At 39.8% G+C, this 26,496-nt stretch overlaps 1 protein-coding gene across 1 annotated transcript in view; it reads left to right on the top strand.

The window, feature by feature from the left end:
- LOC142101846 (protein eva-1 homolog C-like) overlaps positions 1-24,185 on the top strand; it is a 49,834-nt gene extending 25,649 nt beyond the window's left edge. Inside the window, exons 4-7 of the mRNA XM_075186284.1 lie at positions 9,712-9,855; positions 10,090-10,161; positions 22,894-22,983; positions 23,538-24,185. Of these exons, the coding sequence (XP_075042385.1) occupies positions 9,712-9,855; positions 10,090-10,161; positions 22,894-22,983; positions 23,538-23,926 (695 nt within the window). The 3' untranslated portion in view covers positions 23,927-24,185. The remainder of the gene's footprint in view (positions 1-9,711; positions 9,856-10,089; positions 10,162-22,893; positions 22,984-23,537) is intronic.
- The last annotated feature ends 2,311 nt before the right edge of the window (positions 24,186-26,496 follow it).

Here is a 26,496-nt window from a genome sequence, read left to right as displayed (position 1 = left end):
TTATTGAATGTTATTGAGGTTAATAATAGCTTAGGAGTGAAAATAAACCCAAAAACTTGTTTTTAACACTTTTTATGTTTTTTTCAAAATAAATCCGAACCAAAACCTTTCGTCAGGTGTTTTGCGAAACAAATCCGAACCCAAAACCTCAAGCAAATCTGAATCCAAAACACAAAACACAAAACACGAGACACCAAAAATGGCCGGTGCACACCCCTAAGCAAAACGCATATAAAAGTTTATGCATTTGATATGCTATTCGCATGCGGTATACCCACGCTTGGTATGCGCTAGACACGTTCAGGTGGACTACTGCACCAGGCTAGAAAGGCTAGTCTGATCACACTATTAAAAGTTAAACTTGTAGTGTGGGGTCAGTCTATCTTCGTGGGAACAAGCACCAGTCTAGCGTCTGTAAAGTGAGTGGTGCTCACTCACTCAGATAATCTTAGTCCTGTGCTGAAAAGCACTGGCGCTCTTCCTGGGTTGTAGAACCTAAAGTAATGAAAAAGACTGGGATTTCAGTGGTCCCAGTATTAGGACCAAATTCCCTAAGATTTCTGTCCATTATATCTATGAAATAATTACTAAACACACATTTTCAGAAAAAGTTAATTTGAATAACACTCCACAAACCCACATGCATTACATTATTTAAAAAACAAATTTATTTCAATTGTCCTTGATCCATCGTAATCCAATGGGAAATTATAATTTTTTCTTTCTAATTTCATTCTAACATGAGAATAAACACAAACAAACATAAAAACCAATGAAACTACTCTCTAGAGGCGGCCGGAGTAGCATAGAGTCCCATTAGCTGCTCAGCCAATAGCCAGCATTTTCCCAAGCTGGCCACTTCTGACTGGCTAGACAATAATGTGTGTGTGTGTGTATACCTGTATTCCTATATTTGAGGGGACATTGACTTATTTATACACCAACAATGTGGGGACCTTGTTTGTAGTAGGGACAAAAATGAGGTCCCCAGAAAACTTGCCAACGCTAATTGATGCCGATGGCCTTGATAATACAGTCGGCATCAAAATCTGGCAAGTCCCTGCTTTACACTTTTGTCAGACCAAAAGTGTTTATTTGTCTGAGGTGGAGGGGACAGTGTGTGCGACACCACTTGATGTCAGTGTTTGACTACGTGGGCGTACGTGAAAGAGATTGCAGCTTTCTCGCTCTTTTACATATAACGGAAATAAGAGACGGTTGCATCCTTTTCCTGCCGTAAGGAAAGTGGGGACAGTGGGCCATGACACAGCCTTGTGGTGGCTCCAACTATACTCTGGAGAGCAGTAGAGATGAGTATGTCCCTGAGAGGGGTTCAGACACCAGCAATAGCAGCGGTGATCTGTCACAAATGCGGGCAGTGGAACAAAGTGAAGTAACACAGAAGCACATTCAATGCACAACTTTTCTCGACTTGATGGCAGCTGTCTTCTGAACTCAGAAGGCCAAGAAGATGATGTAGTCTACGTCCAAACACTTCCCATAAAAATTGATGGCAGCTGGGTGTATAACCAAAAGCAGTACTGCTTGTACTGTGAAAAGCCCCCCTCAAATATAGTCTGGCATATCCAACATGTTCACCGTAATGAGATGGAAGTAGCCTGGGCCATGAAATTTTTCAAGCACTCGACAGAAAGGTACATGAAATTTGCACATCTTCAGAATAGAGGCAACTTAGCACACAGTGCTGAGGTGATAAGGACAGGACACGGTGTTCTGATCCCATGCAAACTTTCAAAGAGATGGTTGCCGAAGGCTACATGTACTGTTCAGCCTGCTACGGCTTAATTACAAGAAAATACCTGTGGAAACACAGGAAGCAAAGTAAGCTAAACCAAAGGGGCAACAAACCCAAACCTGGCAAAAACAGTCCCTGTGTGCCCTTGCTCAGCCTGTTCTACCTGTTCTACCTGACATCAGTGGTGGCTTTTGGACACTCTTGAGCAACATAACTCCAGGGGAAGTTTTACTTGCAGTCAAAAATGACTGATGCAATGGACCGCTCTGCTTCCTTTCAGGTTGTAAATAAGTGTGGAGAAAAACCTGGAACAGAGATGACATCTAAGCTGGGAGACACACATGATCAAGTTTATCCAAACATGCCAGGTGCCCGGAAAGTGTAATTGCGTTGCATGACTCATGGCTGAACCATCAGCACTGAAAGATCAGAACTGGTTGGCTGTGAAAAAAAACAAAACAAAAAAACCATAAAAAAATAAAAAAAAAGATGTAACAACTGTGTAAAGGAATAAAGCATGTTGAAACGATACGCAGTGGTTGACCATGACTGTAACCTCCATGGCTAGGTGTCGGGGTATGCAGGCGTGTGAATGTCCACAGATGGCCAAAATACATGAAAATGTCCTTCTGCATATACACAAGCCTTAGTTAGAGCTATCAATTCTGCTTCTTGTGCTGATGTTCCATTAGACAGTGTTCCCGATTGAAGCACCTCTTCCTCAGTAGTGATGGCATATCCTGTGTATGGAACTCCATCCACATAATATCTAGATCCATCCACATAAAGAGTTAGGGTTGCATCTAAATGTGGCATTTTGCAAAGCTGAAGTTTGGAATTTCAAAAGTTCCAAATAGTCATGTGAAAATTTTTTGTGTGTGTATTTCTTCAGCTTCTTCAGTTTCTTCTTCGGATGCTTCAGATGCGTCACTCAGGTCCGCATATCCCCTGTCTGATGATTCATCTCCTTTGTGACTCCCCTTACTCCCCTCTTTTGAATCATTAATGGGGAGCAGGGTTGCTGGATTGAGGACTGTGCATCTGGTAATTGTTACATGTGAGGCGCTAAGCAAGGTTACCTCATATTTAGTTAGTCTAGCTGCAAACAAATGTCTTGTCTTTGCTTGATTGAGAATTTCTGTGACTGCATGTGGAACTTGAATAATAAGTGCATGGTCCAATACCATATGTGCTACCTTCTCTTTCAGTATTGCTGCCGCTGCTACTACTTGTATACAAGATGGAGAGCCTCTTATAACTGGATCGAGTTGTGCCGAATAATAGGCCAGTGGCCTTTGATTCGTTCCATGTTTCTATATGAGGACCTCTAGAGCATGTCCTGACTGCTCATGGCAGAACAATGTGAAAGGCTTCAGGTAGTCTGGTAGTCCAAGTGCTGGTGCAGTAGAGATGGCATGTTTCAAGGCTTGTACTGCAATCTCTATTTCAGTTATATTGAGCGGTTCTGTTCCCTGTTGTTTCCTCAAGCATTCATACAGTTGTTGCATAAGAATTGAAGTTGAGGGGAATCCACTCTTTGCAATATCCGAGGAGTCTCAAAAAGGCTCTGATTTCTTTGACTGTTTTTGGTGTCTTCATGTCTCGTATAACTTTAACTCTTTCAGTTGTAAGATGTCTGGCTCCTGCAGAGATACAATGTCCCAATAATATTACTTTTTCCTGTACTAGTTGCAACTTGCTTGGTGATACTCTGCAGTCTTGTTCGGCCAGGAAACAAAGTAATGACATTGTTTCTGCTTTGCATTCTTTCGCAGCCACCATGAGATCATCTACATATTGAATGAGTTGGGTAGTTGGATTGATAGGCCTCCATCCTTGGAGAATTAGTGCCATTGCTTCTGAAAATTCTGATAGGCTGGTGGCTCCTCCTTGAGGGAGTCTTGTGCAACAGTATTGGTTTCCATCATGGGCGAAGGCTAGAAGAAGTTGACTATCTTCTGTAATGGGGACTGAGAAGAAAGCGTTTGCCAAGTCGATTAGTGAGAACCATTTTGCATTTGGAGGTATCTGATTAAGCAAAGTGTGGGGGTTGGGCACAATGGGAGTGTTGATCAATAATCTTTTGTTGACCTCTATTAGGTCATAAACCATCCAGTATTGCACCCCTTGTCCGACATCTTGTTTCTTTACTGGGAATAGGGTTGTGGTATAAGGAGAGAGACATTTTCTTAACACTCCTATTTGTAGGTATTCTTGTATTTGTTCTGAGATCGCTTTGGTTTGAGCTGCAGCAAGTGGGTACTGTTTAATTGAGACAGGATGTGTTCCTGGTTTTAGTGTCAGTTTTACAGGACTTACTTTAAGTGTACCCACATCCTGTTTTCCTTTGGACCATAACTTGCCTGGTACTATGTTCAGCCAATCTGGTAGATTAACAGTCTTATCCTTGTGACATGTGCTCATCTGCTCTAACATGTAGATTGCTGCTGTAAATTCTTCTTGGACTGGAGATGGGAGTTGACTTGTGAGTTTTACTCCAGTTGGGGTGTATTTGATACTGGCTTGTATCTTTGAAAGTACATCTGCTCCCAACAGATTATAGGGACAAGATGAGGAAGTGAGAAATTGCATTGGTACTTCAATTTTCTCTTCACCTACTAAAAGTGTAACTGGTTTACTTTCTGTTAGTTTTACTTCTTTTCCTGCTAGGCCTGTAGCAGGTAAATCAATTTCTGTTAATAGTTGTTGAGGTACCTCCTGTTTTCTTAATACAGTGCGGCTTGCTCCAGTATCAATTAGACACTCACATTCTTGACCATTAGGTAATATGATATTCACTAGGCCTTTAGTTAAGTCATCTTTCAAAGTTTGGTTATTTGTGAGCCGGAGGTACGTTGGAGTGCCAATTTACTATGCCAGTTGTTGGTCTGTAGCTTGTTGATTTCTTCTTTCCAGTCATTTCTTATGTTTAATGCAATCTCTTTTCATGTGGCCTCTCTGTTTGCAAAAGAAACAAACTCCTTGTTTTTTCATTTCTGCCAGAGTCATGTTTCCTTTTTCTTTTATTTGTTGCTCAGGTGCACCTCTTGTGTCTGTATGAACCTTACAGTCTTGATTTTCTTGGACCACATGAACGGTTTGGGACTTGTCTTTGATTTTCCTCTGCTTCTACTTTTCCTGGTCTTCTATACCTTCCAGGACTTGGAGCATGGATTGCATTTCCATTGTTACTGCTTCTGGTCTTATAGGCAACAATTGTTGATGATATGTTTCAGAAAGGTCATTAAGGAATATGGTCTTAAACAGTCTGCGATGTTGGGCTTTATCTCGAGTAAAACCTTCAACTTTGTGTGCTTGAGTAGCTCTGTCACAACCTGGCAAAGCCAGTGCTGGTGCTGAAGTTGCTTTAGCTTAAAAAGTTAAAATTGGTTAAACATTTGGTTTTGCTTAGCAGAGAGTGTAAATATCTTACTATCACCCAGAAATGCTAATGCAAAAACATAGATAATAGCCCATAAAGTCTTAAGGTTTTTTTTTGCATTTATGTACAAACATTGAATCCCCAGCAATGCATTACCATACCCAAGATACAAAGAAAGACTTGCAGTATATTACTATTATAGCACAGTAAATAAGGGAAGTGAATGCGTTTACAACACTGATTGACTCAAAATTGTTATGAGGATAAAAATAAAAACCTTTTGTTATCTGACATAATTTGACACTAAATTGCATTACTTTCTTTCAAACCACCTGATATAAAATTTGGTTAAAAAAAACAAAAAACAAAAACAAAAGCAAACACTATTTCATATTCAACTATGTTAGTCCATTTCTCCTTTTCTCTTTAAAAACATACCGTCTGATCTTCTATGACATACAGAAAAACCACCTAGTTCATGCATTTGCTATGCGAATAGCCCATAGACTCTAATATCTCTTTCCAAAACAAGGTAATCATTACTCAGCAGAGTCTACATTATTTAAATCCTTCATTCAAACTTCTATTCATTGGACGTTGGATAAATTCAAACTGGATTGAAAAGGTCTTTATAGCTGGAGACTTTCTGTGAAGAGAAATAAACTTTTGCATAGTGATTAACATTTATTCATTAGGGATTACAATAACTATCATTAATTCTCATTTCCCAATCAGTGTGTATTGCATGTAACATGCTTGTCAACTTCAGTACACTATTAATATGTAACCAGTAAACATTTTTTTTTTCAGTGGACGGCTGCTAATAACTGTGACGCTATGCGTTTCCATGCCATGAAAATATGATTTCCTCAAAGGGGCAGTCCCTAATCTCACAAACAGGGAATGTCAAAGTGACGTGACTTGGACGAGTGTTCAAAGCTACTCCTTTATGAATCAGTGATCACCAACAGCCCCGGAAAATGTTCTAATCATACAGCCATTTTAAAAGCAACACTGCTCCTGTCATAAAATATTCACACACATTTTCAGATTCTGTGATTTTCGTGTTGAAAGTACAAATATATTCACTTAAGTCTCGCTCACAGACATTTTATCTCGTAACATTTCTTTATGGGCATAACAAACCCTCCTTATTTCTGAGAACATTCATCAGCGCCATTTTCACACAGATTAAAACCGCTTTTAGTATGTGCATGTCTGCATGTAAAAGCTCACTCCCACAATTCTCAACTTCATTAAAGAGAAAGCTATTTTTCTCAACTTCAGAAACAAAATTATTTTGTTCAAATACAGAAACGGCTTGTTGGACCCCAGCCAACTTGTCTGTCCATTGAATCGTGCAGTGACGTACCAAAGATTTTAAAACTGCATCCTCTTCAAAAGCTTACATTTAAGCAATGCAGGCATTATATTTTTACAAATGTACAACTTTTTCAGCCTTGAAACGTCTCTTGTAAAAAAAAAAAACAGACAAGACAGATAAACACGGATCTCCCTGACACGCAGTAAGACAGAGCATACAGAGAGAGAGAGATTAACTGATATCTTCCAGCCTACTGCTGTGGAGCTACAAGTCCAAGCATTAGACTAAATACAAGTTAGCTTCAATATATATTATTCTTCTTATCTCAACACACTGAAATCTTTTACACAGAATAAGGGAGGGACACATTTCACTCTGTCAGTTGCACAGCATCAAACATACATTTAGCATATCCACACATTGACCTGATCTTCATAGCCAAGCCTTTTTAGCCATTCTTTATTATTCAAATAAAACCCATACCATTTCTCTAAGTCTAATGTTCCTTCTGGGGGGGGGAAATCCTGAAATCTTGTTCTCTTGAGTACTTTATTTATGACTTCTTTTAAGAGCTGTACTACCTTCTCTCTCCTTCATTATATCGATGGGTTTACCTATAATAGGCATCTTAATATTCTGTGCCTCCATTACTGGGTTACTGGTCACAGTACTGTGAGTATCTGGGATACAATGTCTTGTAAGCGGAATAAGGTAATATAATTTTCCCCTTTGTACAGACTTCAAGTGTCTTTAATCCTTTACCTCCTAGTCTGCCATAGGAACACCAGATGAGAGTTTTATTGGCTTTAGATTAAAAAGGCTGGACTTATGGCTGATCCGATTCTTCCCCTCAAGTCAGTGTATGGACATATAGGTTTATAATCTGGTAACATATGATTTTGTGGCCAGTATGTAGTATTTCTTCATTCAAATGGCACCCTAACGTACAATATAGTTCTTTGTCCTTACTTACAAAACCGTAATATACATTTGTAGTTGTAACACACCTAGTCTAGGTCCGTTGCAACCTGAATATTTTCTCAGAACAATGCAGCAGGTACAATTCTTACATACACCTCTCTTATTATCTACTAACTAACATTGTCTACATCCATCATAATCTACAGTATCCATACATTTATCATTTCATTATCCTTTCCTCTGACTGTACATTGGGTTCATAGAATACCCTCTAATCACCTCAACTGACTTTCCTTAGACATACAAAGAAATACTGAACTGAGTAAGAAGGTAGAAATCTACACTTTTCTTACTCACCGTACGGAATTTAGTTCAGCAGTTCTCTGGACATCAGTAATTAATTAAAATTCTCTGTACAGATAAATATGCAAGAAACATTACAGCGCAATAATGATGTTTCTTGCATATTTATCTGTACAGAGATTTTTAATTAAGAGGAAATAACGCTGCTTTTCATACATTTTATCTTTGCATTGTAAATGGGGTATTAAGCTGCTCCTGGGACTCACACTCTCAGTATCTGATATGCTGTACCAATTTTTATTTGTGAATGAGTTTTTGTCTGGTCACTACTATTGATTTGGGGCATACTGTTATTTGGGGGCACTACTGTATGGCATATTGTTATTTGTGGGCACTATTGTGGCATAATGTGATTTGTGGGAACTATTGTGGCATAATATGATTTGGGGGCACTACTGTATGGTATATGATTTAGGGGCACTACTATGCCATAATATGATTTGTGGGCACTACTGCATGGCCAAATATGAATTGAGGGTAATATTATGTGGCATAATATGACCTGAGGGTACTGCAATGTGACATATTATGAGCTGGGGGCACTATGGTGTGGCATAATATGAACTTCTGCCAAAGGCAAGTCTTTCATTGTTGAATATGATGGGAGCCCAAAGAAGTTGCTGTAACGGGGCCCAAAATTCCTCTTGTCGGCCCTGCCTGTGAGTCAAGGGGGTAGACATCTCCAGGTAAATAATCTAAATGTTTCCTATCTAATCAAACTGATGGATCACATACAATTATCTCTCACCCACCTCCTTTACCCCCCTTAATTAATATACTGTTATTTAAAATGACTAGAAAAGACACATATCCAGTTACTGTAGTAAAAAAAATATTTTTCTCTGACATTTTGCTGTAGATGAAAATACTTTTAATGCGGCCGTGTGGGTTCAAATGATTGTTCAATAGTTATGTTTTTTCTGATATATTTGTTATAGTTTTATCTCATGTGGAATGATTCATGAAAATTCTGCCATTACTATTTAATTGAGGGAAAAGTGTACCTGTTAACTATATGTGTGCAAGTATTCTGTTGTTGCTATTTTGTGGGAGAGATAGCAAAACATTGGTTTCCTACAGTGGCGCCTGTATAATTGGTGGTATTACTGTAGTATGGGGTGACGTAGTGGTGGCAATGTTGTAGTGGGTTTGGGGGTTAGTATTGCTAATAAGTAGGAGAGACTATTGCTGTAATGTGGGGGGTGACGACGGTTGCTGTAATGTGGTAGTGATGCTGGTTGCTGTAATGTGGGGAAGGGGGGGTGATGCTTGTTGCTGTAATGTGGAGGGTGATGCTGGTTGCTGTAATGTGGGAGTGATGCTGGCTGCTGTAATGTGGGGGTGATGCTGGTTGCTGTAATATGGGTGGGTATTGATGTAGTATGAGTGTGTGTGGGGGTTATTTACTGCTGTAATTTTGGTACAAATAATGTATTGTTATGGTATTTATTGATTTGGGGTACTAATAATGTAAGTTTGCGGGTCATTAGGAGAAATAAATACCCCCCCCCCACACACACACACACACTTCTACTACATCATGTTGTACTGCACCAGCAACGCACACTACACCAGCATCAGTGTGCAACAATATAGTGCATGAAGCCCACAAGAGGTGGGCCTGTGTGCTTTAAATGCCAGGGCTAATTTTTAGTCCCAGTCCGGCCCTGGCAGTGGGGTGTGCTTATTATTATCATAGATACGTAAGGAGCCACAGTGCTCTGCAGTGCCATACAGCAGGGAGACAGGACATACATAAAATAGAGATATACAAGGTAGACAAAAAATAGAAACATGAAAACAAAGGTTATGGAGGGTCCTGCTCATGAGAGAGCTTACATTCTAAGTAGAAGAGGGCACAGCTGAAACAAGAGGAGCAAGTGTAGAGTGGAGATTGGGACAGGTGTGAGGGTGCCTTAGTGTGAGTATCAGTATTATACTTTTCTTTTGTTGCTAATGTTGCAGAGTGTACTTCTCAGACAGCACTACGGAAAGTCTCCAGAAGATGTCACAGGAGACAAAACTGCTTCATCAAAGCTGACTCTAGAACTTTTGGAGATCCTTGTTTTCCAGGAGTGATGAAATATTTGACTGTGTCATATACATGTGGTGAGAGCTAACGATCTAATATGTGCATGATTACACATTTTAATATAGTATAAGGAACTAGTGAAAAATGTCACTACATAGACTTTAATTAATAATATTTTGTAATGTTTCACTGTTATTATTAATTATTATTTCATTTATTTGCTACATTGCAACTTATTTTTAAATATTACAGAATTATACATGTTTGAATATAATGGAAAGTCTAGTTACTGATATGTCCATTTTTTGCAGTACACAGACGCCTTCTAGAAGCAGTTGGAAATTCCTCTCCTGATCCTTTTTCTCTCTCAGACTATACACATGGTGAGCTATGGTAGGGATATTTTATGAACTTATCGAACCAGCAGTTATGTCCAATGTCTAACAATGTCTAATCGTTTGGTGATTTGGAAGCACTACTGGATATGATCTAACCAGCGGAGGAACAGTGCATTGCCTGACTCATAGCAAAATTTGTGTAGCAGCCTGGAGATACCATTCAACCCTCCCGAGACAGAGCAGGGGCCTCTTCTGAGAATGCGCGGGGCAGTGCATGAACTCAGTTCACATGCTGAACTGACGTATTACCAGAAGAGGCCTCTGCTCTGCTCTGAGAGCAGTGATGGGGTTTGATGGAGGACCTGGGATCTCGGAACCTACCTGACATTTTTGGGCCTCCCTCACCTCTGGGCATGTAACCACTGCACCACCTGTTCCCCCAGTAGTTGTGCCCCTAGATCTATCCATACACAAATCAGCTAAAACATAAAAAGATATCATCATATATTAAAATATCAACAATATCATTTATACTCTATGGACTAGGACTCTATGGGCCTGACTTAGAATTGTATGTAAATGCACTTGCACAACTTATTTAAAGGAAATAGCGCAGGGCGCTTATTTATATAATTGCAAAAGTATTTATTTTCGATATTGTATGTATGTTGGTAAAGGATATATCTTTATTTCTGAGACCAGGGGAAGAAATTTGTTTCTTTTAACTTTGCTAGAGGAAATGCATTATTTCTGAGGTATATCTGATACAATAAGCCTTTGTTGAGGAAGTTTTTTGTGTATCTTGGAATAGGGAAATGGCTTGTTTGGGGTTTTGTGACTTTGTTTGGGAATGTGTACTCTGCAGCTGTCTGAAGAAAGGACCCATGTTAATGTTATGTTAATTAGACCTTTTTATGTCTGAGGGACCAGCACCTAAAGGCACAGGAAGGTTTAATTAAGACTTGCAATTAGATTTCCTGTGTCTAAACCAAGAAGCAGGTGTCACACGCCGCCCCGCGGACGGGCACTGGCGTTGTTACTTTCCTCCTGTAAGCAGTGATCCCGGTATCGTGATTACACCCTTGGATAACATCCATCATCTGGCCTCTTGCTCTGCGCATGTGCAAACCAACTCCCTTCTCTTATGACCTTCTACCTGTTCCCATTGGTCCTGGAATTTTGGAGCACTATTTAAACCTCCCACTTCCTCCTGTCCAATGCCTGTTCTTTCAGTTCATTCACACTCTGTAAGGACCTGGCTCCCTTCGGTCTGACTCTTCTGCTATTGCTCCAGCGTGGACGCTACCTCTCACGATTCCTCCTACTGCCGCTCTGAGTTACAATCAACGGATCAGCTACAGTTCCACACCTCTATTGCCTTTATTGAACTGCCGCTGTACCAGTGACTCTCCTGCTACTGCTCTGAGTTACTATCATCGGGTCAGCTATAGTTCTACTCCTCTATTACTTCTCTGCCGTCATCCTTCCTCCGCGTCTGGCTCCGTCTATCACTCTGCCCAGCACTCACCCAGGGGACCGCATCCTGCGGGATAGGGGCAGCTAAGTTCACACCCCCTAACAGGGGTCCCTGGCGTCCTACCCATTAGACTCCGTGCCCCTGAGTGAGCAATATCACCTGGCAGTTACAAGGGTTCCACTAAATATCCACAGGTTTTCGTGACAGCAGAAAATCACAGCAAGTTTTAGGATATCACAGATAAGTATAAATATTGTTAGCTTTGCTTTGCTCGGTACTCTCCCAACCGTTCGGATTCGAAATCGAGGCAAAACGTCATTGTGACGTATTCGTATTTCTGAGCTCGGTTCTCGCGAGATTTGAAAAGCATAAATACCAGCCTCCACAGCAATCCATCGCCATTTGACAGAGGGAGATAGCAGGGTTAGGTCACAGGCTATATCAGCGCAGGGACAGAGCAGTAATTGGACACATTATTGTTTCTATTCAATACCATTCTAATCTTAATACCAGTTGTTATAGCAGTACGAGGAGGATAGAGGATGGTTTTTGTTCAATTTCTGGCACTCCAAGTGCTTTTGGGGTGTCCCCTATTCTTTTGCATTAATTTTTCTGCCTGTCAAAAATCCTATTTGGCAGCAATGTCAAAAAAATATATTTAGCACTCCCAAGTGCTTTTGGGGTGTCCCCCATTATTTTGCTTTAATTTTTCTGGCTGTCAAAAGTCCTGTTTGTCAGCAGTCTAAAAAAAAATAATATTTAGCACTCCAAGTGCTTTTGGGGTGTCTCCCATTCTTTTGCATTCATTTTTCTGGCTGTCAAAAGTCATATTTGTCAGCAGTATCTAAAACAATTTGTAGCACTACAAGTGCTTTGGGCTCATAATGGATTCAAAGCAGTCCACATATGAGCAGAATGAGCAACCAGGTTCTGTCACCAGTCCTGATGGTAATGTTCCCAGTATGTCATCTGGGAAAGGCGATGTCACACTACACAGTCTTTTGAAATCAGTAAAATAAACACACACAAAATTTTTTTTTACCGTGGTGAAGCGAAAAAGAAGTGTAACTGAGGAAAGTTAAGTGCTGATAAAAAAAAAATTGCCAACATGCCATTCTACACACGCAGTGGCAAAGAGAGAATGAGGCCTTCACCTTTCTCTATTAGTGGCAGATCTAAAAATGTTACCGAGCCTACAAGTGGTGCACAACTACTGTTACGCGTCAAAGCCGAGCTGCAAGATAACAGTAAAGCATTAGTGGATAATGTTTGCTCTGAATCACAAATGACACCAATCCCTGTGGAGAGTCCATCCAACAGTGGGATGTCTAATCGTGAGCATTCTGTTAGTGTACCCATAAAGAGGGACCCTTTCAGCAGTTCTGCTGATGTTTACCTGAACAACCCAAGTGTACCCGGTGATACACAAATTGAGGATGCCACTATGGAAATAGAAGAGGATGTGGGGGAGATTTGTGTGGGTGACGAGGGCACTAATGATGATGTTGATGAGGATGAGGTTGTTTGTGTAAGTCCTGCACCAGTGGCAGCAGTTCTGGCACGTGACAAGAAAAGGCCATTGTCATAACAGGCCATTGTCATACCAGGCCATAAACAAAAAAATCCACTTCTTATGTGTGGAATTATTTCTACCCCAATCCAGACAACAACTGTATAGCCATTTGTAGTGTATGTCAAGTCACAGTCAGTCGAGGGAGGGACCTTAACCATCTTGGAACCTCGTCTATGTTATGCCATTTGACGAGAGTTCATGGCAAATTGTTGGGAAAAGCTGAAAGTTCTTCCAAAAAAATTACAAGCACTCCATCATCAGCTAGGACCCTCCGCTCACCGACATCCCAACGACTACAAAATACACCCACCACACCATCCTCATCAATATCCTCAGTAGCACTCGGAGTTAGCTCTGCATCCCACTTATTAAGGCTGGATGACTCCTGCACTATTATTGATTCCTCTGAAGAAAGCGTTAGTCCCACTGCTGCTACTGTCCACGTTACAGAATTCCATCGCGACACCATTTTTCCCATAATGCAATTCCACAACTCTACCAAAAAGTGTGTACAAATGTAGAGATTGCGCTGAAAAATGCCATTCTGCCCACTGTCCACTTAACCACAGATATGTGGACAAGTGGAAGGGGCAAACCAAAGACTATATGACTGTGACAGCCCACTGGGTTGGTCATTCACCTTCACCAGCAGGAACAGCAGCAGCATGTACACCACTACGTAACATTTGTCACAGACAGGCCACTCTTTGTATCACCGGCTTCACTAACAGGCATACAGCTGACAATTTGTTACGCAAACTAAGAGATGTGATTGATACTTGGCTTATACCACTTGGACTCTCCCCAGGGTATGTCATTCCTGATAACGCCAACAATATAGTGCGAGCATTACAGCTGGGTGATTTCCAACACATTCCCTGTTTTGCTCACACCATCAACTTGGTGGTGCAGATCTCCCTACGAAATAACCGTGAGGTGCAGGAGATGCTTCCAGTGGCCCGTAAGATTTCAGGCCATTTCAGGCATTCGGCCACAGCATGTAGGAGATTGCAGCAGCTCCAAGAGCAGTTTAACTTGCCCTGCCACCAACTTAAGCAAGGGGTGGTAACTAGGTGGATTTCCACCCTGTACATGCTGCAGAGGATGGAGGAACAGCGCAAAGCCATCCAAGCGCATTGCACAAGCCATGACATTGGAAAAGGAGGGGGCATGTATTTCAATCTTGCACAGTGGGGAATCCTTTCAGTGCTGTGCAAGGTGCTGAAACCATTTGAAGTTGTGACGTGTGAAGTGAGTGCAGATTCTGCTAGTTTAAGCCAAGTCATTCCTTTAATTAGACTATTGGAAAAGCAGCTTGAGAAACTGAAGGAGATTAAAGCAAGCAATTCCGCAAAGTATGTTGGCTTTGTCGATCAAGTACTTAATTCGCTTCACAATGATCCTAGAGTTATTAAGATCTTGAACTCGGATCAGTACGTTTTGGCCACTGTGCTTGATCCAAGGTTTAAGACCTACATTGAGTTTTTGCTTCAAAATGAACGAAATGTGAACTTTTGCAAGGAGCTATTGCTCAGCAAGTTGTCCGCTGAACTGGGCCTTGGCTTGACGACGTGTCCTCCTTTAGTTTCTCAAGCAGCTGCTGCTCGTAAAAAATTGAACTTTCAAAAAAGAAGCAGGGAAGACGCAGAGGGCAGACCCGAACAGTTTAACATCTGGGCTGGTTTGAAGGATTTTTCTAAAAAATGTATGACCTTGCCCATAACTCCATCCAATATGAGTATTAACATGCAAAGGATGGTGGAGGATTATTTTCAAGAGGTAATTGATATGAAAATGTCAGACAGTGCCTTTCCTTACTGGAAAGAAAAGCAGGCAATTTGGAAACCCATGTACAAACTTGATTTGCAATATTTAAGCTGCCCACCCTCCAGTGTGTACTCTGAATGAGTGTTCAGCACAGCAGGGAACTTAGTCAGTGATCGCCGTAGAAGATTACGTCCCAAAAATGTGGAGAAAATGATGTTTATAAAAATGAACTACATCTTCCACGAGGAAGGCCTTCACCATCCAAGACATCCAAGCACTGACTGTTCTCTAATGGCGGATTCAAGCGGCGATGAGTTGATAGTCTGTGATGATGACGTACACACTGATGAGGGTGAGGATGAAGCTGAAGATGATGATGATAACATCTTTTTAAAACTTTCTATGTAAGTGTAGGGTGCAATCTACCCCCAAAGAGGAAAGGGACTTGTGGCATTTCCATATCACGTACCGTCTTGAAAGGCTGCTGTTTGGGCAATTTATCCTTAAGGGTAGGGTGTCATAGACAGAGTGACCCCAAACTGGCTTTGTCCATTTCTCTTAATATTGTACAGTCTATAACGGCTGAATTTTTTTGTATTTTCGACAAGTGGAGGGGGGCCTATAGAGACAGAAACCAAACTGCCTTTGTCCATTTCTTTACATATTTAAGTATAAGTGTAGGGTGTAATATACATCCAAAGACGATGGCTGCATTGCCAATATTCATAGACGAAGAGGAAGACAATCTGGTTTGTGTGTAGAATTAATGAAGGCCTACCAGGAATTAAACAGTTTTTTTGATAATTTATTAGCTATACAACTAAATTACTTATCCAAGAAACAGGTGGAGCACTAAATTTGGTTATTTTAGGCCCAAAAACATTGATTTTTAAACAAAATAGCAAAACAAAACCAAACGAAACCAAAACCAAAACACGCAATGACGGTTTGGAAAAACCAAAACCAAAACACGACGGTAATCCAGATCCAAAACCAAAACCAAAACATGGGGGTCAGTGAGCATCTCTAATAATAATACACCCATGTGTCAACTATTTGTCTGCCTCTTTCCCTTTAGATTGTAAGCAGGACCATATTTCCTCCTGTTCTCATTACCTATAATCTTTGCTCACCAGCTACACTGTGCTTCTCCTCCTTTTGCTTTCTGCCCATTGACCCCACTCCTCCATTGTCTTTGCACCTCTTTCAGTGGCTCTAAACTTGTTAGCTGCACCCATGCTAATGGGCACAGGATTTGGCCTGGGGTAAATATACCATCTGCACCCCAGTAGTTGTGTTGAGAGTTGTAGTGTTATTTATTTGCTGTATTGTACGGTTATACCATGTTATGTCTTGTTGTTTTCCCTCTGTACGGCGCTATGGACCTCCTGTGGCGCCAGATAAATAAAGATTAATAATATTAATTATCATAAGTCCTTTATTGTACTGTGCGTATCAGAGTAGATTGAGCGGAAATTGATTAAAGTTGGGTTTAAACTGGAAACCAGTGTTTGTGAGTGGTAATTAATGAAATTGGTTATTAAATGGTTATTAGCATATATACCTCACCATTGGACTCACAGTAAGCACTAGCATACTCCAGAAATGGCACCATTTTACAGTCACACTATGCATATACACAACTTGCATCCATATCTAGAGATGGGATATCTGGATTGGGGTACAAGTGCCATGCATGTACTGGTCAGCCAAACACCTCAGACAAAGAAGTTTGATTGGCAAAGTTCCCCACTTGTTACTTCCCTTAGAGCCCCCACAAATATTGATCTGATGCTGAATGGGGGATGGGAACATGATAAACTTCAGAGATGGAGAGCTGTGGGTTGGGACAGAAAAAGTGGCCTACAGTCTGCCCACTTCCATCATCATCATTATCATTTATTTATATAGCACCAGCAAATTCTGAGCACTTTACAATTGGGCACAAACATTAATAAAAACAATACTGGGTAATACAGACAGACAGAGAGGTAAGATGACAGACCTCTCCGGCACTTGACTTCCGCGTCACTCAACAGTGCGACCTAGGTTAAATGTTAAGTGACTTAACCTGCGGGGTCCTGCTTTAAATGAACAGTTACCAAGATCATACTGTTGAGTGACGCAGAAGTCAAGTGCCGGAGAGCTCTGTCGTTGGAATTAGTTGCGGTCAGCATCATCCACCCATCGGGAATCTGCAGCGTCGCTTTGTAGATAAGTATGTTTATATTGATGTAGTTTTTTAAAAAAAAAATCTGTGTTTCTTTGCAGGTATCGTCATTGTCGGGGTTCTGGTAATTGTTTTTACGATTACCACTGCTCTATTTGACTAAATAAAAAAATGCACAGGATGCAGATATAAGAAATATGTAGGCATATCTCAGCCTTATGGCTGTACACTATAGTTGTCCTTTTTCGACTTACAGACCTAATAAAACAGAAGTGGAAATTGCTCAACCAATTTATAGGTTCATAGCTGGTGCTTGAAAGGGTGGGGGTATCCAGACAGGAACAAATTCAGGAAAAAAATCCAGAGCACACTGCTATAACCAGCAAAGAAGCTGATATTTCTACTTGTACATAAAGATGCAGAATTCTCAGTTGCACACATTTTATAATGTATGGTAAGCCACCCGCCTCGCCACTGCGCTACAAACCTGTAAGGTTAGGCGCTGCATACATCCAATAATGTTGGCTACTTGCTCTAAGCCACGCCCTTGCCGCATATCAGAGGATGACTTTCTCAGAAGGGGCAGCTAGAAACTTACAAAGAAAGTTTTTATAGTTCAGTACATACCCAAAAGCAGATGCATCTTAATTGAAAGCAATAAAGACCAACTAGATAGATATGATTTTCTATGATCCGCAACTTTCACTATTATACCGTATTATTAGTATGGATTATTATATAGTTGTAGTTATGATATACTTAGAGATGGTCACTGACCCCCGTGTTTTGATTTTGGTTTTGGATCTGGATTACCGTTGTGTTTTGGTTTTGCCAAACCGCCCTTGTGTGTTTTGGTTTTGTTTGGTTTTGCAATTTTGTTTAAAAATCAATGCTTTTGGGCATAAAATAACCAAATTTAGTGCTCCATCTGTTTCTTAGATAAGTAAGGTAATTCTAAAGCTAATAAATTAGGAAGAAAACAGTTTAATCCCTGGTAGGCCATCCTTAATTCTGCACACAAACCTGATTGTCTTCATCTTCATCTTAGCCTATTGGCAATGCAGCCATCGTCTTTGGGTGTATATTACACCCTACATTTATTGTTAAATATATGAAGAAATGGACAAAGGCAAATTGGTTTCTGTCTCTCTAGCCCCCCCTCCACTTGTAGTTGAATAGAAAAAAACAGTAGGAGTAAAATAGAAAACTATTCAGCCGTTATAGAGTCTAGAATATAAATAGAAATTGAGAAAGGCAATTTGGTATCTGTCTGCATCATAATCATCAACATCATCATTAGTGCCCTCGTCGCCTACACAAATCTCCCCCTCATCCTCTTCTAATTCCAAAATGGCATCCTCAATTGGTGTATCACCGGCTACACTCGGGCTGTTAAGGCACACATCAGCAGAACTGCTGAAAGGACCCTTCTTTATGGGTACACTGTCACTAACAGAATGCTCACGATTAGACATACCACTGGTGGATGGACTCTCCACAGGGATTGGTGTCATTTATGATTCAGAGCATACATTATCCTCTAATGCCTTACTGTTTTCTTGCAGCTCGGCTTTCACGCGTAACAGTAGTTGTGCACCACTTTTAGACTCCAAATTACTTGGTCTTGCTTGGTCACGAGTGACAGTACAAGAAGAAGGCTCAGTAACATTTTTGGATCTGTCACTAATAGAGAAAGGCGAAGGCCTCATTCTTTCTTTGCCACTGCGTGTGTAGAATGGCATGTTGGCAAAAAAAAAAATATCGGCACTTAACTTTTCCTCAGTTACACTTCTTTTTCGCTTCAACACGGTAAAAAAAATTTTGGTGTGTGATTTTTTTTTCCCTGATTTAAAAAGACTATGTACTTTTACATAGCATTTCCCAGAAGATGTACTCGGAACACTATCATTAGGACTGGTGACAGAACTTGGTTGCTGATTCTGCTCATATGTGGACTGCTTTGAATCCATTTTAATGAGCCCAAAGCACTTGTAGTGCCAAAAATTGTCTTATATAGATACTGCTGACAAATATGACTTTTTTTTTTTGACAGCCAGAAAAATTAGTGTAAAACACTGGGGAATATTGGACACCCCAAATCACTTGTAGTGCAAAATATTGTCTTATATATATACTGCTGACAAATATGACTTTTTTTTTTTGACAGTCAGAAAAATTAGTGTAAAATACTAGGGAAATATTGGACACCCCAAATCACTTGTAGTGCCAACAATTGTCTTATATAGATACTGCTGACGAATATGACTTTTTTTTGACAGCCAGAAAAATTAGTGTAAAGCACTGGGGAATATTGGACACCCCAAATCACTTGTAGTGCAAAATATTGTCTTATATATATACTGCTGACAAATATGACTTTTTTTTTTGACAGCCAGAAAAATTAGTGTAAAATACTAGGGAAATATTGGACACCCCAAATCACTTGTAGTGCAAAATATTGTCTTATATAGATACTGCTGACAAATATGACTTTTTTTGACAGCCAGAAAAATTTGTGTCAAACACTGGGGAATATTGGACACCCCAAATCACTTGTAGTGCAAAATATTGTCTTATATAGATACTGCTGAAAAATATGACTTTTTTTGACAGCTAAAAAAATAGTGTTAAACACTGGGGAATATGGGAGACCCTAAAGCACTTGTAGTACAAAAAAATAAAAAATAAGCCTCCTCTATTCTCCTGTCTTGCTGCTCTAACAATTGCAAATAGAATTTGATTTAATAATAGAATTGAATAGATTCCAAATAAAAGAATAATAGAAAGAATAAGGTGTACAATTATTGCTCTGCCTCTGCGATAAAACAGCCTCTGACCTAACCCTGCTCTCTCCCTTTGTCAAATGGCGATGGATTGCTGTGGAGGCTGGTATTTATGCTTTTCAAATCTCGCGACAACCGAGCTCAGAAATACGAATACGTCACGATGACGATTTGCCTATATTACGATTCCGAATGGGCGGGAGAGGTACTCGGATAGGCGAAATTCGGATGGATTCAAGTCTCGGGGAACCGAGCCCGCCCATCTCTAATAAAAATAGCAATGGACAAAGGCAGTTTGGTTTCTGTCTGTATCTCACACCCTCCACTTGTAGTTAAATAGAAAAAAAGCCAGCCGCTATAGACTGTACAATAAAAATAGAAATGGACAAAGGCAGTTTGATGTTAGTCTGTATCTCACACCCTCCACTTGTAGTTAAATAGAAAAAAAGCCAGCCGGTATAGACTGTACAATAAAAATAGAAATGGACAAAGGCAGTTTGGTGTCAGTCTGTATCTCACACCATCCACTAGTAGTTAAATAGAAAAAAAGCCAGCTGGTATAGATTGTACAATAAAAATAGAAATGGACAAAGGCAGTTTGGTGTCAGTCTGTATCTCACACCATCCACTAGTAGTTAAATAGAAAAAAAGCCAGCTGGTATAGATTGTACAATAAAAATAGAAATAGACAAAGGCAGTTTGGTGTCAGTCTGTATCTCACACCATCCACTTGTAGTTAAATAGAAAAAAAGCCAGGCGGTATAAACTGTACAATAAAAATAGAAATGGACAAAGGCAATTAAAAGGTCAATTCATGCAGCAATATACCTAGTTGGGACCACAAACAAATGGGACAATGTAGGCAGCATTCAGGACTGATTGGGTTACAGGCACAGGTCAAAACCAAGAATCAGACAATAGCAGAAATTAGATTGTTTTGGAAAATAAAGAGGTATTAATGAAAGCTTGAGTAAGCAGGTAGTCTTTGGTATGTGTTTGAAAATTTCTAGAATTTGGGGCCTCAATCACTGTGTGAGGCAGCGAGTTCCAGAGAGTAGGCTAAAAGATCAAGCCCTGAATGAAGAGTATTAGATTCTAGGTACTTTTAGTAGTCCTTCACCTGCAGAACTCGAGCGAGTGGGAGTATAGTTAACCAGTACTCAGCATCCAGGTTATGTAAGGCTTTGAATGTTGATAAGCCAATCTTGAAACACATTTGCCAGTTTACAGACAGCCAGTGAAGGGAATAGAGAACAGGGGGTAAATGTATGAAAGTATGTTTTTTTCAACTCGCCGATTTCCGGCGAGTTGAAAGCTAAGATTTAAAGCGGCGCTGGCTTGTAAGGGGAAACATGCCTCTACAAGCCAGTGCCGCTTTAAATTTTAGCTGTCAACTCGCCGATTTCCGGCGAGTTGAAAAAAACGGACATTCATACATTTACCCCCAGGTGTTATGTGGCAGGAACAAGATTGGTTACTTAACAGCCTGGCTGCTGCATTTTGTACCAGCTGCAAGCAGTGCATTTCTTTTTCTGGGAAACCAACGTAGAGTGTATGGTAGTAGTCCAAGCATAAGGATACAAATGCATGCATGAGTGTTGGAACATCTTCTGAGGGAATCAAATGTTTGATTCTGGTTATGCTCTTCAGATAAAAGAATAAAGATTTGATCAGGGATGAAACCTATTGTTTAAGTGTCAAGCAACAATCAAGGACAACACAAAACTAATTGTTTGGCCCAGCTGCAGTCTTGTTATTTGACAGTGAGCTCCTATTATAAGAACCTCTATTTTATCAATATTCAATCTTGGCAAACTGGCACTCATCCTGTCCTGGAGAGCAGCTAGAAAGCCATTTAGGATTGGTATTGGGTTCTTAGTTCTCTGAACAAAGGTCAGGTACAGCTGAGTATCATGTGCAAAGCAAGAGTAGTCCAGGTTATAAAGTCTGATTATTTTACACAGTTGCAGCATGTGTTCTGCAAATAGCATGGCAGATAATATAGAGTCCTGTGGAATGCCTCATGACAGGGGCGCTAGTACAGATGAGTATACTGAATAAACTAACGGTAACCTGCCAGTGATAAATGATTTGAACCAGCTAAGGACTGTGCTATCCAGTCCACATAGTTCGGGCAGTCTATTAGAATTCCATGGTATCAAATGCTGCAGAGAGGTCCAGAAGGTTTACGATCATCTCTGCTGTGTGTCCTTAATGATCTTTTGGTGGAAAGAGACAAAGTTGTTTCAGTGCTGTCTCCTGAATCCTCAGCTTTGGACATGTAGTGCTTTTTTGATAACTTGACATAAAACCTTTGAATACTATGACATGTTTGGACTGTGTAATTGATAGAATTTATTTTCATGTCACTGTCTTGCGCTGTTGGCAGTAACCATTTATTGCGCTAATATTTTGATTATTTGCACCTTGCATTAATTGCACAAGTATTTGATCAAAAAGGATACTATACAGAAATAATGCAAGGGGTGCACATTAGTTTATTATTTTGCACATAAGATAAATACTGGCTGCTTTTTCATCTAGCACACAAATACTTGCTTTATTGCTATTTTGACATTTAAAGTTGATCTAGGTCATGCCCTATTTCAACTATCAATCTGTCCTCACATTTTAAATTTACCTCCCCTCCTAATGCAACATGGCTTTGCCCAGGTGCAAAATTACTCCTTGTTTATGCTTTGCTCTCCTTAATGACTCAGGCCCTATGTTTCATTCATGTTGTTGTCATGTGCACATATATGTACCAAGCACTATGTGCCTCTCACTGCCTCTCTAGGCAACCATGAGCAGAGATAAACATGAGTGTTCTCTTAAAAAGCTCAGTGACCTCCATCTTTGCTAAGTCAAAAAATTGAGTGCATGTGTTACTCTCCCTCAGCCAAAGAGTTTTAAAGAGCATTGCATGGTGATTTGTGTCTCTCTAAATGAGTAAATCAGTGTGTATAAATTACATTTCATCTGTGCTCTATCCACCTTGTCACCCCAGGGGGCTGGTACACTGGACCCACACTGTCCAGGATCTCTGTGGGTATGATGATGTCTGGTGGCTGTCTGGAAATCTTTGCCCTCGTTCATGGTGCGTGACTGCGAATCTGTGTGGAGACAGATGTGGACATAGTGAAACCTTGACTTATCTGAAACAAATAACATATTATATTGAGGGTCCGAATAAAACCAGTGGTCTCACTGTCTTAAAGCAACTTTGCTCTAATATAGGGCTGACCTATTCATTTAGTAAACACCACTTCTATTTGCTATAATTTACAGTCTAACAATAAAAATATCCATTTAACTATGTTAAAGTGCTACAACATGTAACAGACTGTCTTCCATCTATTTTGATAGATTTCACCAGACCACTAACATATATATGGTAAATTGCAATCCTCTATGTCAGGGCTGTCCAATTGGGAGTTTTTTTTCATGGCCCCCAGCTTCCTATAAAACTCTAAATACTCTGATGTATAACATAATTTGCTTAATATGATTTGGTGCTTGACCACAAAATACTACCAGAAACATGTCCCTCTTTATGGAAATAATTGGACAGCACTGATCTAAATAATTTTGTATTACAATGTTGGGACCTCTTAAGCTTTGATTGCAATAATCTGCTGTGTCTTTTTTCAGATGTTCCGGAGAAAGTTGCTTTTTATTTTGTTTGTGGAGTATCTGCCGGTTTAGTTATTCTTCTGTGTATCTTTAGTCCTAAAGTAACGTTTCTTCAGGATATGAGGAAAGTACTTTGGGAACCTCAGAATGAGAACGAGCCAGTGCTGGGTGGAATAAAAATGATTATAAGAAAAGTTGGGGAGGACAGCAACAATGATGACAGTTCTTCAGAGTCTTCCTTTCACAGACTGAGAAGTTCATATAATTACTCCAATAATATCTTCACTCCCCAATTAACTGCTGCTCTGGAGGAGACCAAAGAGTTTAAGGATCAGGAGAAAGATGAGATGTGGTCACCCAAGGAACCCAGTCCTTATGCCATCCAGAAAATTATGGAGACAAACTAGTTTTGGCATTACTTACAGCTCATCCTGGATACTTGTCTTATGTCTGGTATCTGCAATTTATCTTGAAAATATATACAATAATTCTAGAAAAAAGTATTATTTAGTTTAGAATTCTGGGGAAGTTTTCCTATTTAAAATACCATAGCTGAGTGTAACGTATTTGTATATGTTGTAATGTGCCACACCTTTGTCTTACAATAATGCTTAATAACCATACACAGACTCTATGTAATAAACTAAAATAAAGATGCTAAATGTGTTATGACTACTGCTTAGTAATCAATACAATTTTTATTGTTTTGCTAAAACACAAATTACTGTAATGTTTATATGGTAACAATTGTTTTAAGTACAATTGGTGACATTTGCTTGTACTAGACAAACCACGATACTAAGGGGCATACATTACAATCTGTTCAATGTTAATTTGAGCAAACGATTATATCACCCACATTCTATTTTAACAAATCAGTGAAAACTATTGGATTGAATGATCAGATTGCAAAGTATAGGGGAAGCTTTAGTTAAATACCAGAATTCTGTTTCAAAGTATATGTGTGTAAGCTCCATAAGTTAAGGTTTATAGTTATACACCCAAGCCAGTAAACAGGACAGTCTTCATGCCAGTATACTGTTTCCCAGCACCAGTGTATACACAGTAAGAACTAATATACCCATTCTTGTCCCCATGCCAGCAAATATCATATGCATACCCTCCAGCATGACCTGTTCTATATGGTACAAAATTCTGTGCTCACAAGCTTCTTACTTATCATTGTATTTACCTGAATTAATTGATTAAAAGAGTGTTTTAAACAGTTCATTTATTCAGCTTAAGTTACTGAAATGGAAAGATAATTTGAAAGTTTAGAAGCAGAACATCTTCCATTAGGTCAGATTGGTCATTTTGCAGAGTTAGAGTGTAACAACCCTCTCATGTCTTCAGTGTGTGCAGTTTCAGTACCACCAATTTTTTTCAAACCTGCAGTTTAGTAAATATACCCCCTAGTGTTTAGCTGCATGCTGAAGAGCTATCCTCTGAGTGCAGCACAGCAGTGTTTACAAAGGATTCTCGGACCAAGGGGTTCACTGCGATCATGTGGATGGTGATGACTTAAAACCTTTCTTTGCTCAACTGCCATTCCAAAAAGTATGTTAAAAGGTTGTTAAAAGGTAATGAATTAAAGACTAAACTAAAGTTCCTTATAGACCAATCGAGACAGTAGGATTTTTATTCAATTTCTATATTGAAGTTTTCGAATTTGGACTCAAGTAGTTTCTAATGAACTTTTTGCTCCACGATTCGTTTGCTTTTAATATATGACATGCCCTGAAGGTGTTTAAGTCTCCTGTTTCCTCCTAGATGCTGTGCTGAGAGTTTAATAAGGGTTTATTACACCATTGATTGCTATCATTACAATTATTGTGTATTTTTATTGAGATTAAAATGATATTTTTTAAATTATGCAACTCCAAATTGTTTTCATTCATGTGATTCTGCCATAAACAGATTAATTTTTATATATAAATTAGAGATGCTCAGGCTCAGTTCCCTGAGAACCGAACACGCCCAAAATGAGCAGATCCGAGTACCGAGCCGAGCCGGCTCGGTACTTTTGTGCGCCCTCGGAATTGAAAACGAGGCAAAACGTCATTGTTACCTCGTCAGATCTCGCGAATTTTGGATTCTATAAGTACCGCAGCGATCCAGCGCCATTCCACAGAGGGACACAGAAGGGGTAGCACAGTTCTTGGCAGTCCCTAGTGCAGTTGGGAAGCGTCATAGGTAGAAAATAAAGAGGGGAGGTAGCAATGTTCTTCAAAGTCTCCAGTGACATTCAGGAGAGCTCCATTGCTAATTATCATTGCTGAAATAGAAATAATAGGTCTGGCAGGCTTGGTCTTCTAAATCTACAGTCACATTGTACTGTGTTATATAGATAACATACAAATAGGAGAGCTCCATTGTCATTGCTGAAATAGAAATAATAGTGCTGGCAGTGTTGTTCTTAATCTGCAGTCACATTGTACTGTGTTATCAAAATGGATTTATAGCAATACACAGAAGACCAGGAGCACCAAGCAGCTGCTGCAACCAGTCATGATGATAGTAATCCCTCTATGTCATCTGCTAAAGCCTATGTTAAAGTGCATAGTGTTTTTAAGTCAGGGAAACAAAAATTTAAAAAAACACCTTTTACTTTGGTCAAGAAAAAAAGACCTGTAATCCAGGCAAAGTTATCTGCAGAAAAAATAAAATTGCCAACATGCCATTCTACACACGCAGTGGCAAGGAAAGAATGAGGCCTTCGCCTTTCTCTATGAGCGCTAGTTCTGCAACTGTCACTGAGGCATCTTCTTGTAAAGTCAGTTATGATCAAGCAAAACCTTGTCATTCGGACTCCAAAAGTGGTGTCCAAATACTTTTACGTTTACAAGCCGAACTGGAAGAAAACAGTAAGGCATTAGAGGAAAATGTATGTTCAGATTCAGAAATGACACAAATCCCTGAGGAGAGTCTATCCACACGTGCTATGTGTATTCCTGACCATTCTCATAGTGTACCCATA

The sequence above is a fragment of the Mixophyes fleayi genome, chromosome 9 (genome assembly GCF_038048845.1).
Source record: "Mixophyes fleayi isolate aMixFle1 chromosome 9, aMixFle1.hap1, whole genome shotgun sequence".
NCBI lineage: Eukaryota > Metazoa > Chordata > Amphibia > Anura > Limnodynastidae > Mixophyes > Mixophyes fleayi.
This window is presented reverse-complemented; position numbering and strand designations above follow the sequence as displayed.